The sequence below is a fragment of the Rousettus aegyptiacus genome, unplaced genomic scaffold (assembly GCF_014176215.1).
Source record: "Rousettus aegyptiacus isolate mRouAeg1 unplaced genomic scaffold, mRouAeg1.p scaffold_m13_p_2, whole genome shotgun sequence".
Lineage (NCBI taxonomy): Eukaryota > Metazoa > Chordata > Mammalia > Chiroptera > Pteropodidae > Rousettus > Rousettus aegyptiacus.
This window is the reverse complement of record NW_023416295.1, coordinates 164,324,864-164,340,794: the sequence shown is the minus strand read 5'-3', so window position 1 is coordinate 164,340,794 and position 15,931 is coordinate 164,324,864. Positions and strand designations below refer to the sequence as shown.

The 15,931-nt window shown below is 32.4% G+C and overlaps 1 protein-coding gene across 5 annotated transcripts in view; it reads right to left on the bottom strand.

Annotated features, from left to right (window-relative positions):
- Positions 1-15,931, bottom strand: part of WASHC4 (WASH complex subunit 4) — a 54,843-nt gene that overhangs the window by 33,074 nt on the left and 5,838 nt on the right. For 4 of the 5 annotated variants that reach the window (XM_016127026.2, XM_016127027.2, XM_036237387.1 and 1 more), the window contains exons 2-13: positions 13,727-13,866; positions 12,765-12,818; positions 12,603-12,668; positions 11,839-11,884; positions 11,317-11,384; positions 8,633-8,715; positions 6,392-6,434; positions 5,823-5,926; positions 5,145-5,265; positions 3,749-3,872; positions 3,513-3,640; positions 2,570-2,730 (exon numbers count right to left, since the gene is read on the bottom strand). In XM_016127026.2, coding sequence (XP_015982512.2) covers positions 2,570-2,730; positions 3,513-3,640; positions 3,749-3,872; positions 5,145-5,265; positions 5,823-5,926; positions 6,392-6,434; positions 8,633-8,715; positions 11,317-11,384; positions 11,839-11,884; positions 12,603-12,668; positions 12,765-12,818; positions 13,727-13,866 — 1,138 coding nt within the window. Of the gene's footprint in view, positions 1-2,569; positions 2,731-3,512; positions 3,641-3,748; positions 3,873-5,144; positions 5,266-5,822; positions 5,939-6,391; positions 6,435-8,632; positions 8,716-11,316; positions 11,385-11,838; positions 11,885-12,602; positions 12,669-12,764; positions 12,819-13,726; positions 13,867-15,931 lie in introns of those variants that run through there. The other variant, XM_016127029.2, reaches the window with a different exon arrangement.

The following is a 15,931-nucleotide window of genomic DNA, read 5'->3' as shown; positions in this document are numbered from 1 at the left end:
TGGGGGTTTGAAAAGAAGGTTCATACCTTTATCTTCCAAAGTCAGTTATCCCAGCATCAAAATGGTTTTGAGTGAAAAGCAAAATGCAGCAACCTACAAACCTTGGACCCCAGTCAAAGAGGTGGCAGGGGCACTTGGCCAGTATACAGTGTGGGGCAGGGAAACTGTTCCCAGCTGCTTCCTCTTCACCTACATAATGAACTCTGGAACTTGACTTGGACAGCTTTTAGTCACCCCTTCAATTTTTCCTAAAATGTTACACAAAGCTCATGCTGATCAAACCATCTCCCCTCTCCTGCATGCCACTTAGGCAGAGTGAATTTTAGGTTTCTATGGCAGAACTGCAAAGAGAATGAAAAAGACACTGCCCCTTCACCTCCACAAAGCTCTACGTGACTGTATCTTTGGAATGAAAGAATTTAGGAACATAAAATTTTATCATGTGGGGGTCTCTGAAAGTCAGCTTATTCTACCTTTCACCTAATAAGACTTACTTCCCACAGCACCTTGTGATGATGATCATCTATAGTCTCCCCACGTAGGTCTAGTTAAAGTGTGCGTTACCTCTCAGAGCAGCCTATACAATGCTACCTGTTGCAGAGGCCCTAGAGTAGAATTGACATTGGTTTGCATGCCCTCTTTGACACATACTTAGCTATGTGCCCCGGCAAAGTTCATTTCTCTAAGCCTCATATTCCTTATCTAAAAAATAGGATAAAAACCGTATCTCAGAATAATAGTTAACAGCTGGTGCTCTAGCACTGGACTGCCCGGCTCTTCCACCTATTGGTTGTTTATATTTGGGCAAGTTTAATTCTCTGTACTTCAGTTTTCCCATCTATTAAACAGCAATAACGACAGTTATTTACCTCCTGTCATCTTCTGATTAAAGGAGATGATACATGTGAAAGTCTTGGAATAGCTGTTGGCTTACAGAAAGCACTGGATAAATTATGACCTTTATTATTTCCCACACGAGAAGACTGTTATGGGTTTACATAAGATAATGTGTTTAAAGCCTTTAGCATGACGCCTGCTAAAAGCTTGATAATGTTAGCTATTACTATTAATATCTTCATTTTCATCTTTTCGTTCTAGTTCCACCTTCTAGAGCCACAGAAGTCAGATCTGTTCCCTCTTCAGCCTGAATGCCCCGCAAATACTTAAAGAAACCCACTAAGCCAGCCCTCATACTTCTTTTAAAGGCCAAACTATACAGAAACTTTCCAATTAACTTCAAGGGGCATGGCTTTCAGATCTTCTGACATACTATTCTGTTTCATCTAGGGATACTGCAGTTGGTGGCCCTCTTAAAACGTGGCACCAACAAACATCAACCATGATCTGACCAATAAGAATTCAATGGAATTACCAATTCCCATGGCCTAGATATGTTTCCATAAGCTGGGTATACTTATTAAGGTAATCTAAGTACATACTGGCATTTTTAGTAACTGCATCACATTCTTAAAGAATGTTAAGCCTCTGATAACTAAAATATCCACATCTTTACTGCTACTAAACCTGATCCCTGTCTCTCCATCTTATTGAATTCGTTTCTTTAATCGAAACTTACGTCTTTATCCCTTCTCAACTGTTTGGAAATGTATTACAGAGCTCTGAAATCTCTGCCATGAATAGTCCTGCCTGAATTGTCATTTTCCAGACTTTAATCACGAGATAGTGGAGATGCTTTAGGGAATCTCCTATACTGACATACTCCCCCTTTCCCCGGCGTGTGGCTGTGGCTCAATTTCCCCTCAACAGTCAAGAGCAACACGAAGTGGGTAAGCACCCCTATTATATTTATGTCAAAGAAACTGTGTCCAGTACAAGGCCAGTAGCAGTCCTGCGTCACTTCACTTAAAATCTTCATCCAGATCAACATGTGATTTTAGCGCTGTATTCAAGTTAAGACTAGACTGTAAATTTAATTATTGATATTAAGTGATGGGAACACTGGGGCTCTTTATAATATTTCCTCTATTTTGTGTATATTTAAAAATTTATAAAATAAGAATTAACCAAAAAATAAGATAAATATCAAAAGAAACTAAAAGTTAAAAGCATTCTTTTAGGGAAGATGAAGATAGAAGGGGTAATTAATTTTCCCTTTAACCCTTAAGTACTTTTTGACTTTTTAAACATCTACATATATTACTTTCATAAAAATAAAAACAAAGGAGTGCATCAAATTAAAGTCAACTTCTCCAGAAATCATCACTGAATCATGGACACGCAATGTTTTTAATGTCATCAAGCGACATCTACTATAGAGACTTCACTCTAAACAAAAAATATTTAATGCATCTGATAAAAAGTGTATGTACAGCAAAGCTATGCCTATATGTATATGTGTATATACACATACACAGACACACATATATTTCCAAAAAGTATAATTTGCCTAAATCTTAAACCGAGTTTAAACCTAAAACATTTTAAACAAAAAGAAATTCCTAAAAAAATAAATCTCCTAGAGATTGCCCCACCTTTACTTTGGTAATAAATGTTTGATTTAGATATAAAATATCTAAACATTTTCATTATGGCTACTTTTAAAACCTACTTGGTAAGTGATTGAGCTTTCTGCTGTAAGAAAGTATCTCTGTGTATTTTAATGGCTTGAAGACTTTTTCTGTCTAGAAGTTTGGCAGCTGCTGGTATTTTCTGGATCAAAAAATTATCAGGAAACCAAATAATGTTAGCAGTTAGAGTAATGGCTGGTGCCTGAAATAGTAAACATAAGGGGAAACAAATCATTACATTGAGGCTAAACAATAAGCTATTTAATAGTTCTACAATATAAAACAGAAGACAATTTATTTCAAGAAAAATCAACCATTAAAAAATATTCATTAAGATAAATTATCTTACAATGACACAGAGTTATAGCATTCCTATATCTGGTATGGAGCATGTCAATAATTTTATTCTGCCTAAATACTGAACACACACACACACCATGCATACATATACTCTTGGATTTTAAGATAAATAAAAATATGCAAAAAATCAAATAGAAATCCTCATGACCTTTACTTTCATCCTGTATTAGTGAAAAAATAATAAATAAATACCCAATATAGCTGGGTTTTCAAGATCACGTATCACTTGATTCTTCACACATTTAAAATTTTGAAATTGGTGTCACATGGAAATAGCAAAGATATAAAAATTTTCCTACTTTAATAATGAGAATGAGTGGCAAAAAGAGGAAAAGGAAAATAATAGTCATAGTAATAGAAATCTAATGTTTAGGAAAAAATCTGGAGAAACAACCACTAATATGTACTTACATTATGTGGAATTATAAGGTATTTTCACTTAATATGCTACTCATTTCTGGAATGCCTGAGTGTTTTAAAAAATGAATATTATAATATTTTTGTAATTATTATTACAAAAATTATTTTTGTGAACAGGAATAACATACATCTTAAAATATCCAGTTGTATTCAAAAATTTTTTCAACTATTCAAATTAAGAAAATAAAAGTTTCAAGTTCTTACCTTCTTACAAATATCCAATAAAGACTTATAAAATTTTTTATCAACAGTTCGAAAAATTTGAAAGTGCAGTACAAAGAGTCCACAAACTCCAACATATTTGTCTCTCTGGTCAATTTCAGAAGGCTCTCCTTACAAAATTATAAAATGAGAGAAAAACAGAAAACTTTAAATTAAATTCTGCTTTCAAGAAAATTCAAATTTTATAAACAAAAGCCAAAAAATGAACTTTGCATTACCAAGTCTGGCTTCTACATTTGCAAAAATTGAGCGAATACTGTGTGCAAATTCTTCAGCAAAAGTGCTATTTTTTGACACAGATACTCCCCCATTGAGAGAATCAAACTGCTGCTCTATACAGGCCTAGAGAGAAAACATTTAAAGAGAAATTTAGATTCTCAATAAGTTGTTAAACAGATTTAAATATAGCACTGTGATAAATGTCTACATTCATCATTTTAATTTTACAAACACTGAACTTCAGGTTTTTACCTTAATATAATCTAATATCTAATATATCTACTATATCTTAATATAATCTAATATCTAATATTTTGAATGGAAAATCTGTATGTACTTATATATTTGAGTACCAGTTATGTGAAAGTAATAAAACTGAATCAAAAATCTGTAGTTCAACCTGAAGCGTACACAGTGATGGCTCAGTGATGTACAGTATATCTAATGAGCACTGAAAAACATGTATTATTTACTTTTCATTTTTAAAAGCAGAGTTTACTTTTTCTGTTTACAATTACTTTTCTAGCACTTTATTACAGCATGTGTAGAAATGTCTCCTGGAAAAAGAATCAATGACAATAAAACTACTCTTTGAATCTAACGAATTAAAAGTTAGATTGATATAAACAAGAGTTGGGATCAACCTGTTAAAACTGTAACCATGCAAAATATAAATTAAAAGTAACCTTTAACTTCACATGAAGCAGATTTCACATGAACTATAATGCAATTTCTGGTGGATACTACGTAAAGCACTGATGTTCAACAGAATTTTCTGTGATATAGAAATGCTCTACATCTGTAGTGTCTGATGTGATGGCTGGCCACAAAAAACATGTGGCTATTTTTTACCCCAGCTTTGAGATACTGACATATACGAAAGTTTAAGGTGTACAGTGTGATTAGATTACATGTGGCTATTATGCACTTGAAATGTTGCCAGTGTGGGAAAGGAACAGAAATTTGTATTTAATTTTAATTAATTTAAATTTAAATAGCCACACGTGGTTAGAAGCTACCTGGACTGTGCAGATTCAAATTATATTCTCTGAGCCTAGAGAGAATTAAACAGATTTTTACAAGGTAGTCTTACAAACCTAAATCTAGAGGTTAACAACAAACATGATACTTAACACAACTGCTTAGACCTTAATTGTTGAATAGCTTTATCCTTTTACATCATTAAAAAAGAGACAACCCTCACCCCAAATACAACTAGTAACACTATTAATTTTGTTTGCTATTAGAAATTGAACTAATCATATTTTAGTACACTAACGATGTTTTAAGACAAAGCACTTTTAAGAAAAACATATTCAACACTATGCTACTATAATTCTGAGATGAACTGACTAATATAAAACCATTTATTGTACTCTAATACAGTCCTCATACCTGAAATATCATTCCATCAAGTAACTGCCCTTCTAGCTTCAGCAAGAATTTTTCAAATGGCTTTAGTTTTTCCTCCTGAATTCCAAATTTTGAAGGATTGTGATGGACAGATTTCAGTAACCTTGTGGAAGATCAGAAGAAAGACCATAAATTTGCCTAATAAATTCTTAAATTAAAATTTCCCCCAGAAATCAGAAGTTTGTATTTGTATTTCGTTCGGCTCTACACATTTGAAAATTTGAACAAAAAATCCTAATATGTTTAATTTTCTAATGCCTTTTTATATCATCTTAAATTCAGATACCTGGTGATCTCTAGATAACATTTACTAAAGACTTATAAATTGAATAAAATAAAAGGCCTTGTATACTCTTGGAGTATACAATGAAATAAAATCAAGCTCAGGAAAACAACTGTCATTTGAATAGAACCCATGGCAAAAATAAATCTGAGTGCTAAGGTAGTCAAGAATCAGGATGTTTTAAAGGAGTATATCACACTCTCGAAAAACCCATCTGAAATTAAAGAATGGTTAGGGTCTTCATAAAAACATTTGACATTAGATCCTTCTTAATAAAGATCTCCAGGTCTTTTAAAAGATATGAACTATTTATATTTATTTTTTACTAATACATTAACTACACAAAAGTAATATCCTAAATATTTTAATTGGCTCACCTTTTGTACATAGTCCAGTGGTCTTTTAATGTGATATGATTATCAATAATTTCATCCAGGGTAAGCAAAACTGTTAGCAGCTCTCCCAAGTGCTCATACATAGTCTGTTAAAAAACCTTTAATGATTACCATTTAATCACTAGTTAGAAGTTCAGCTTCATGTGGATTTTTAAAGTTAAACACATCTAAGCTAATTACTGCATTAGTTAAAGCAATGGTAAATCAGTTTATTAGGCTACAGATGAAACTACTGATCCTCAGATGGAATAATTAGCTTTAAATAGAGAAACACTTTGCCCAATATTTCATCCTTAACTGTGATTACTGGAAATTTGTATCTCTCTCCAAGACGACCACTTGGAGAATCTACGTTGAGCCATTGGTGAGAAAATCTACAAGTTACACTGATAGTGGGTTAGTAGTGTCTCATCAACCTCACGAATGAAAGAGAATTACAAAAAAAATAAATCCTTTAAGACTCTTGCTATAATTGTCCTCCCCATTCACACACTCCAAAGTAAAATACAGTAAATTTTACAGTTTTATGGGTCAAGTTAAATTACTTTTACCTGAAAATGAACTCCAGTTGTCTCTATAATTTTGGGTGCAAACCTATAATAAAATAACACCCAAGTTAAAAAAAAAATCTCTTTTGTCACAATTCATTTTTATTTTAAGGAAAACACATAGCAGCAGGAGCTCTTGGGCTTTTAACACATATTTATCTTTATTTAGGCTTTAGTCCCTAAAGTATAAGAAATCCATGGAATTACTACTTCATTCCACTTTCCCAAGAAGGGAACTAACTTGTACATACATAGTCTGGGCTATCCCAGCCTATACCCAACTCAATGGGTACAGACATGACAACACGTGGTCCGTGTATAACCTTATCCATTTAAACCTAAAGGATCCAGCTTGGGAGGGAGGTAGAGAAATAACAAAACTGATATTCATTTCTTTCTAAACTGTTAGATTCCCCCAATTCCCAAGCAGAATCTTGGTTATCCTACCAAAACTGGCATTTGGGAACCAGTCCTCTCTCTAGTAAAGTTTATTTCTGAGCTGTCATACCTACTGAAAAACAATGCATACAGCTAAGATTATACAGAAGCCAAAAGCCCCAGAAGAATTCAATTTTACTTCCTAGAGATTCAATTTACTCAACAGTAAATAATCTGAAATAGCACTTATCTGTCAAAGCACATATATTCCCCAAGATAGAATATTTTTTTAAATTAAATACGAAATTCAAATAAATGTCATCTTTCTCGGGCACGAGTATGGTGGTGGGGAGTCCTCTTGAATTATACACCTAGTACTGCAGCAATTGAGGGAATTATGCTCTCATTCCCTTTCTGTCATGAGCAGAGTTTCAGTGAAAGAATATAAAATAAATACTTGACTAAGGGGGAAAACATGAGAATGGGAAAGAGTTAACAATTTCTTCCAGTTTATAAAAGAGAGTTAAGATGAAGTATGGAATAATAAGAATAACAATGAATGGACTGGTGAACAAAAGCAACAGTACCTAAACTACTATGGAACCTTGGCAAATAATTCTTTGGGGCCTGTTATCTCTTCTCATAATTAAGAATCCCTAGTCAAAAATCTAAACCAAATTATTATAAAGTTATAATACGGTCATGCACCACTTATCGATGGGGATGTGTTCTGAGAAATGCATTGGTAGGTGATTTTGTCATTATGCGAGCATCACAGAGTGTACTCACACAACCCTAGATAGGATAGCCCACTATAAGCTTAAACTATGTGGCATAACCTATTTCTCTGTAGGGGAGAAACTACCCTCTGGGTTATCTGAGATATCCTTGTAATAAAAGACGGATTTTATTTTAGTATATGGAGACATATCCATAAAAATGGAGATTTCCCTTACAAATGTAAATGTCTTTTACAAAGGGTAACTTCTATCTAGTTTTCGGGGCTTCTCCTATGTCTGCTGTACCTTAAAATTAACCAGCCTAAAGTAATCCTTAGGCCAAATAAACATACTCTGGGGTGTTAAATTCTGTTCTTCTACAGCTCCTAGGCTATAAACCTAGGATGTTACTGTACTGAATACTGTAGGCAACTGTCACACAGTGACATTTATATAATGTGTTGTGTTACAACACTACTGGATATCACTAGGTGATAGGAATTTTTAAGCCCCATTATAATCTTATGGGACCACCTTCATATATGCAGTCCGTGGTTGACAGAAATGTCCTTATATGGCACAGGACTATAGTAAGTAGGGAAATTTTAAGTATAAAGTATTAAAATGCAAGATATTGTTTCGTGGTAGTAAGAATGGTAAGGACGTAATGAAAATATGGTCATTTTTCTTAATTTAGGGCTCTGGTTCCCAAACTTGAACAATCATGATAATTACAAAGTTTTTTCAACATAGATTCCCCAACCTCACTCCCCAAGATTCTGTGGTTTAAGAAAAATCTCATGTGATTCTGATGAATTAGGGAATCTTCAATGTAAAGGAGGAAGGAATGAGAGAACATAGCACGTTAGTCTTTTTCTATATAATTATTTTTAAATTATTGTCAACATTCTCAGACAGATAATGGGTTCATTCACCGTGGCAGAAACTATGTCTTATTAACCTATGATTTCTTTATTAAACACATCAAGTAATATTTGAAACAGCATGAGCATTCAAAGAATGCTGAATAAGTGAATGAAGGAATGAATGAACAAATAAAAAAACTATTTCATGTACTTAACTAGTTTTAGAAAAACATTTCCTACATTTCTATTATAAATGCAAAAATATTTCTAAAATCCATTACTTGTTACTGATATAGAGGGCAGCCAACTGATGGACTACATTCATCACCACTTCATAGCACCTGGTAACAAAACAAGACAGTTCCTGAAATGACAAGTTGGGTATATGTTACAAAGTTGCTTTTTAAATGTCTCCATTTCTGACAGAATTTTATGGTAACAATGTTACACAAAAACAAAATAGTTTTCCAGCAAAAATTCCAATTAACCTGTAGCCAGACAACTTTAAGCATCCCTCAAGCAATCGATTCTTAACTCGCCTCCTGCATCCCAAGCTCATTTCTACCTCTCTGCTCCCACAGCATTTTACTCACGCTTCTATTTTAAGTCTTATGTTTTACTCCTATAATTCCTAAATGACAGAGACCACCTCCTTGCTTCTCTGAATATTCACTGCCTAGCATAATGGCCAACCCCCACTGCTTCTCAATAAATTTCTGTCCTATCCAATGAATAAATGAATGAACATTTGAATGAATGAATAATCTCAAAAGTGCTAGTTTAGGAAGTATGACAATGAGAGAAAGGAGTCTCTGAAAGCAACTAATAAAACTTCAAATGTTTATTACCTTTAACCTTATCTATAAACAGGCTTGGCACATAGCAAGTGAAATATTACCCAGGAATATGTTTGTCATTTAAAAAACTGGCATCTACCACGTCCCACATCTCCTAAAAATTTCTTTTTGGCTCTCAACTTTTAAACCTTTACAGTTTGCATCCCAGAGTATTTAAAACTGAATAAAACCTGTTCTAAATTTTAAGTTCTATGAAGGCAGGAATTTCTGTTGGTTTTGTGTACTGCTGTATCCCTAGCACCAAAAATGGTTTCTAACATATGCTAGGCTCATAAAAGTTTGTTGAATATTTAAAAACAGAATTTTATGCAGCTGTCAGTGAGATACAAAATTTTTAATTTAACATTTTCGAAACTGAAAATAATGCAATTTAATTTTAAATAGTTCTAGTTTTACATTTCTTATTAAATTTCTAAAAGTTTAATAAAAGCAGAGAAAACAGAAAATGCAGCACACACACAAAAAAAGTAGAAACAAATCCAGACATATAATAGACTATTTATACATGAAACAGAGTAAATTAACAAATTAAAAGCAAAGGTTTTCAGATTGTATAAAAAAATCAAAATCCAGACACATGCAGTTTTAAAGAAATACAACTAAAACATAATGACACCGAAAGGTTGAAAGAATGAAATCGAGAAAATGTTAACTCAGAGCTGGGGCAGTGATATTAATATAAGACAAAGTAGACTTCTTAGTGTTACTATGGCTAATTACTATATATTTATATATGTAATTATTATCATAGCTTAAAAGGGTCACCACATAACAATAAAAGATTCAATTTATCAGGAATGATAAACTTGTATGTAACAAATAAAATATCCTCAAAATAAGAAATGCAAAATTTGATAAAACTAAGGGGAGAAATTGACACATTCACTGAGACCTTACAAATTTCTTAGACTTCTGCCCAGCAATCTTCCTGTTAGGTTCTGGCAATGGGTGGCAATAAAAGGAGGCTAGAAGGCAGGAAAAGGACATCCTTTCTATTTCTTCCTGTTTTTATCAACCTACTCCAGGAAGGAGCGGTACACCCTGGGAATGGCAGATTGCTTTGGCCTCCAGCTTCTTCCACCAATACAGAACCAACCTCGCTTGTATTGCCCTCTCAACGGTATCGGCAGCACCAGGCAGTACTGCTTTCCCAGAGATACGGGTACTAATTCCAGGGGGCTCCTTCTCTAAGCCCCCAGATTCTGGCAAACCCAACCTCTTCCCTTTTTCCCCCTAGATGTCAGAGCGGTATCTTCTTCCTTTGGATTACCTCACTGTTCTCTTTTTCCTTTCAGCCTTCCAATTATGTAACCAACTGTCTATATTAACTCTCCTCTTTTGAAATACCTTGTGTGAACTGTTTTCTGCCCTCTTTTGAAATATCTTGTGTGGATCCTGACCCATACCATAATAGAGGATAATTTCAACAAAATGTTCTCAATTAGGTCAAGTAGACCAAAAAAGTAGTGAAGATCTAAAAGATTTGAACAATATATTAGCATGCTTGATTCAATGAAATAATCAAATCTTGTACCCAATAATCACAAGGTGGGTGGGATTATGGGTATTTTTTTCCTTATCTCCAATTTTTGCTTTTTTTGCATCATGCAAGCATTGCTTTTATAATGGGGAGGGGAGAAATAGAGGTTACTTCATTCTTCTTATAAAATTAAAACAAAAGATCTAAAATAACTAAAATTTCGCAGTGTGGAAAAGTGTATCTAAATTGAAAAATTTCATTAGAAGTAGCAAGTGCAGTTGCTTTTAACAACCTCATCATTGCTCATGTAGCAACTTAATCATCTACATTAATTTTTTCCTGACATAATTATCTTTTCCTACCTAGTACAAAGTTTAAACTATTTGAAAGGGCACAGTGACAAATTATTCATAAATTAAATTATATAAACTTAATTTCAATCCTTCCTGAAATGCTATGAAAATTTCAGGAATTATGATCTCCTTAATTATAATTTAATAACAACTAAGTGTCTTTCCCTCACAGTATACATTCTAAGCATTTGAGGTTTAAGAAATCTTTTTGAATTTTGTGTACTTTATTCAAACTTTTCCAAGAAAAACCTCAATAAAAAGTAAAAACCAATTACCTGTAAGAATGAAATAAATCTCCCCATTTGAATTTGGCAATCGCCTTCCACCATGCTGGAATCTGTTGCTTTAAAAGGTAACATGAAGAACTGTATTTCAATTATTTTATATAAACTCATCGACATCAAAATATAAGACTATGATTTTTAATCATTAATACATCTTCTAATCTGCACAGCACTGAAAACAGAATTTTTACACTGAAGAAAAAATGAGACAATCATCAATCACACGATTAAAATAACCATCTGCTCACTATTTAATAAATTCAAGGAACACTCTTATCTAGCTACTGTGCTCTGTAATTAATAAAAGTATCATAGAGAATTTAAAGAACTTGCTGCTGCTTAATCACACAGGGTTTTTTCACCTGTTTATCAAACAAATAAACCAACAAAAATACCTGAATGCTTATTTTTTCCAATACATTATGATAGTCCTAGAATTGTCTGTTAAGTTTTTGTTCATTTCAATTTTAAAATAGGCATCGCAACATTACAATGTAAAATTTTAAAACTTACCTCCTTCTCCATAAAACAGGAGACCATTATAAAATTTAGTTTCGGCCTGTTTAAAAAAAATTAAAATCATTTTAAAAGTTGCTATTTTGTTTTTAAATTCTTAGGCTCTCTTAGTTATCCCCATCTAAATAATAAGCAGAAGACTACATCACTTATAAATTCCCTCATAATCAAAAACTGCTTACAATACAGATAAATTCAATTTTTCTTTAGAGTACCGAAAATATCACATAGTCAAAGTTATTTCTTGATTTCTTTGATTTGTCTCATCTGACCACTCTAGTTGCCCCCATATCCTCCCGTTAGTTCATGTAAGATGGAAAGCAAACACATGGTAACAAAAAAAGTAGAGAAAAAAATGAAGTTTACTAACTTCCAGAGTTTTAATTGTCCATGGGCATATTGAAAATTCAAAGCTTTCTTTAAAAATCAGTTATATCCAGAAATCCAGTATATATTGCGGGTAGCAGACACTTTGAAGGTATGCTAACCCAGACATTAACCGTTACTGCAGTAAAATGTTAGGTAAGCAACACCCTCTTTAAATCTCAGTTTCCTTATCTATTTCTCACATACCTCCATGGGTTGTTGTAAGTATTAACAGGGTTAGTTAGCATGATATTTGGTACATAGTAAGTACTCTGTTATTAATACTATTACTTCTTTAATTAAACATTTAATAAATATTCATGCAAACTGTACACTTATAAGCGTATTTGCTTTTTAAGTCATGTTTTTAACATCTTAAGAATACAAATAATTACCTCATATTTTAATTTCTTGATTTCACAACAAAGTGCAGCATAAACCGTGATGACTTTGTTTAAGACCTAGTTTCATGAGGAAAAACACAAAAGCAAAAAAGTAAACTAAAGCAGATAACTAAAGCATTTTAAAAATAGGTTTTTAGGTTTAGGAATCTGTACCTTGTTTTCAGTCTTTATGAGTTCCAAAAGGGAAGACTGTTCATAAGGCAAAAGCTATAGAAACAAGGAAAAGAACATTTCTTTTTAATTTGAAAAGAATTACTGAAATCTTAAATATAAATTGAATCTAGCTCTACTCTATGTAAATTTGTGTTAGACCCTCTACTAAGAACCATACCAGATAGGGAGTGACTACTAATGGGTACGGGATTTCTTCTGGGATGGTGAGAATATTCTAAATTGGTTCTGGTAATGGCTGCACAATTCTGTGAATATTCTAAAAAACAAAGAATTGAATGATATGCAAATTATGTTATTTAAAAACTCAGTATGTGACTTAGGACAATGTTTAGTACATAAAAAATGTTAGCTATTATTTCAGTGGTAACAGGATACAATTTCAAAGATAAAACAAGATAGAACTACCTCAAAATAGAACAAAACAAGAATGACCTAATTTATACATTAAAAAATTGTTCTAACATTAGGATCCTCCTAAGTAACATAAAGGAACTTTTGGGAAATGATGAAAATATTCTGTATCTTAATTGGGATATGAATTACATGAATATATGTGTTCGGCGAAATCCACTGAACAGTATATTTTAAATCTATGCATTTCACTCTATGTGAAATAACCTCAATAAGAAACAAACACAGCTTGATATTCTATTCCAACCCTCTTCATTTTCTTGATGATGAAAAACAAAGGCTAGTTCAAAGAGTTGGAGTCTGTGTCAGTCTTGACACTAAAGGCTTTGAGGTTGTGTCATTCTTTAAAAAAACAAAATTATACAAAAATACCTGCATGGCTTAGAGAAAAGGACATTAACAATTTTCCTCCAAGTTTTGGTTCTCTAGATTCCAAATAATACACATTCCATTTTGAACAATTATGTTTTTAAGATACAGTATCTCCTGAAAATACACACATAAATTTAAAAAATTAAACAAAATCAAACCTTTAATGCTATAGGATCAAGATTGAAATCCCAAACATCTCCAATTGAATCATCCAGTGCATCTTCAATTCTTCGCAACTGAGACGTATACTCCTCAAGAAATTTCCCATAATTCTTAAGTTGAACTTCAGCATGAATTTCTAAATTTAAATTTTAAAATAGTATGTGAGAAGTACAAAAATCACAGGACATTTACTTCAAATAATCTCAAAAGTCACAGCAAAGTAGATACTAAGCCCTCTTAAATGTATTACTCTAGAATGTCTAGACTTCTTGAAAATAAAATTTCAGTTAAACAATAATTCAGCTTTCAATATTTTCCATATAGATAAAATAATTTTAAAAGCAGTAGATGTTGCCATATACAGAGATACAGATCGTCTTAAAACTTTATTATGAAAAAGTCACTACCCCATTTACTCAATAATACAGAGCTTTTAAACGATTTGACTAATTTCTTAGACAACACAATATTCTGAATCCATGTTTTAGTTATAAGCAATATTTCTGCAAAAATAAAATAGTGACCTGAAGCAGGTGCAAAAATCTGGTTGTCATACAAGCAAAATTTAAAAACATAATTCTTAATTCTATGCACAGTAAACTATTTAAAAATACACCTATATATTGTTTTTAAAATGTGTTTATGTCTGCTTTATCATAACGGATATTCCTGTAATGCCCCAAATTAATGAAGATATTGTTTTAACTATTTAACTATCAATAGAATTGGAAAACCCAGTAAAGAACACTAAGTACAGAATATTGTGATATTTACGGCATTTACATATTAATAGATGATTAAAGAGTCACTAGAATAAAATGAATAAAGGTATGCCTATTTATCAAAATTAATACAAGTAAATATTCCACCTTATATGTAAGAATTCATACTTATTACAAAAGCAGCACATTCAATCTCTGTCTTCTACAAAAAAGGTAAAAGTTTTCTCTCCTGAAGTTAACCATGCAAAGTAACTCTAAGATAATGTATCTTCTCATTAAGGATAAAGACCTAGCTCCCCATTCTCCCCTATTTTGCAACTAATTCACTAACTTAGGTGGGTCAACTTAGTTCACATTAAGGTTTCTCTCTTATTATAGCATTAATGTAGGCAATTCTGAAAAATGTTTAGATATGATTCACAGTCCATAAATTAATGAAAATTAGGCACAGAGATGACATGAGATGTCTTCTCTACATCTTAAATTAAAAACTGAGTAAGATTCTCAAAATCCCACACACACATCTAATTCTGTTATGTGGAAAATGACCTTAGCTGTATTTAACCAGCAAACGAGTTCTTAATGACAATATTAGAAAAACATGTCAATAAATTATTCATTTAGTCTTTTTGAGAATTCATAAAGTAGCAAGCAACAGAAAACCTGTAATAAAACTAAAGTTCCTTGCTGATAAGGAACAGTTGTAAAATTAGTAAAAATTAAAATAAAAAGATTTAAAATAAAAACTACCTTATTCTTCAAGAGTGAAATTTACATGCTATCCTTTCCAACAAACTGCATTCTTTGTTTTATCTTTGTATTCTTAATACCTAGCACAGTGGTAATATAGAAAACGCCTGCTCAGTGAATCAGATCATTTTACTCTAAAGTGAACAAACCATTTGCAAACCCAATAACATGTTTTATTCCAATTTTTTGAAGATGAAAGTAAATATTCCGCCTTATACATAGTAATTTATTCCAAGGGCAAAGTCAGGAACCTTCATCCATAAAACTTCGTCCATGATAAGCTGCAGTTCACTTTATAACAGCAAATACAGAATCCTCTCCACAAAAAAATTAAAATATTTTGTTATTACTACCAAGATTTTTTTATGCTGCATTAGGGCTAATATCTTACGAAATGTTTTGTGAAAAACTGCAAATCCTCCTGAATTAAGCTCACGGTTTCTTCCAAAGACTAAAACCTTATTACATCTAAGTTTGTACACGTGTCTTGCTTTGTAAATTTAAGCAAAATCTACAAGTAATTTTTTAAAATTACTTTCACCTTTTGGAAAAACGGCATTAAAAAACAAATTCACAAGCAGTATGTCCCAATGTCTCCTATATCATTTATGTAGATTAATATCACCAAAGGTAAGAAACAGATTGACATCTTGAGTGTCACCACAATAGTTCGGTCTCTAAATTCTGCTGCGTGGAACTGAATGTGTTAGTTTTGTTAGCCTTCTAAGC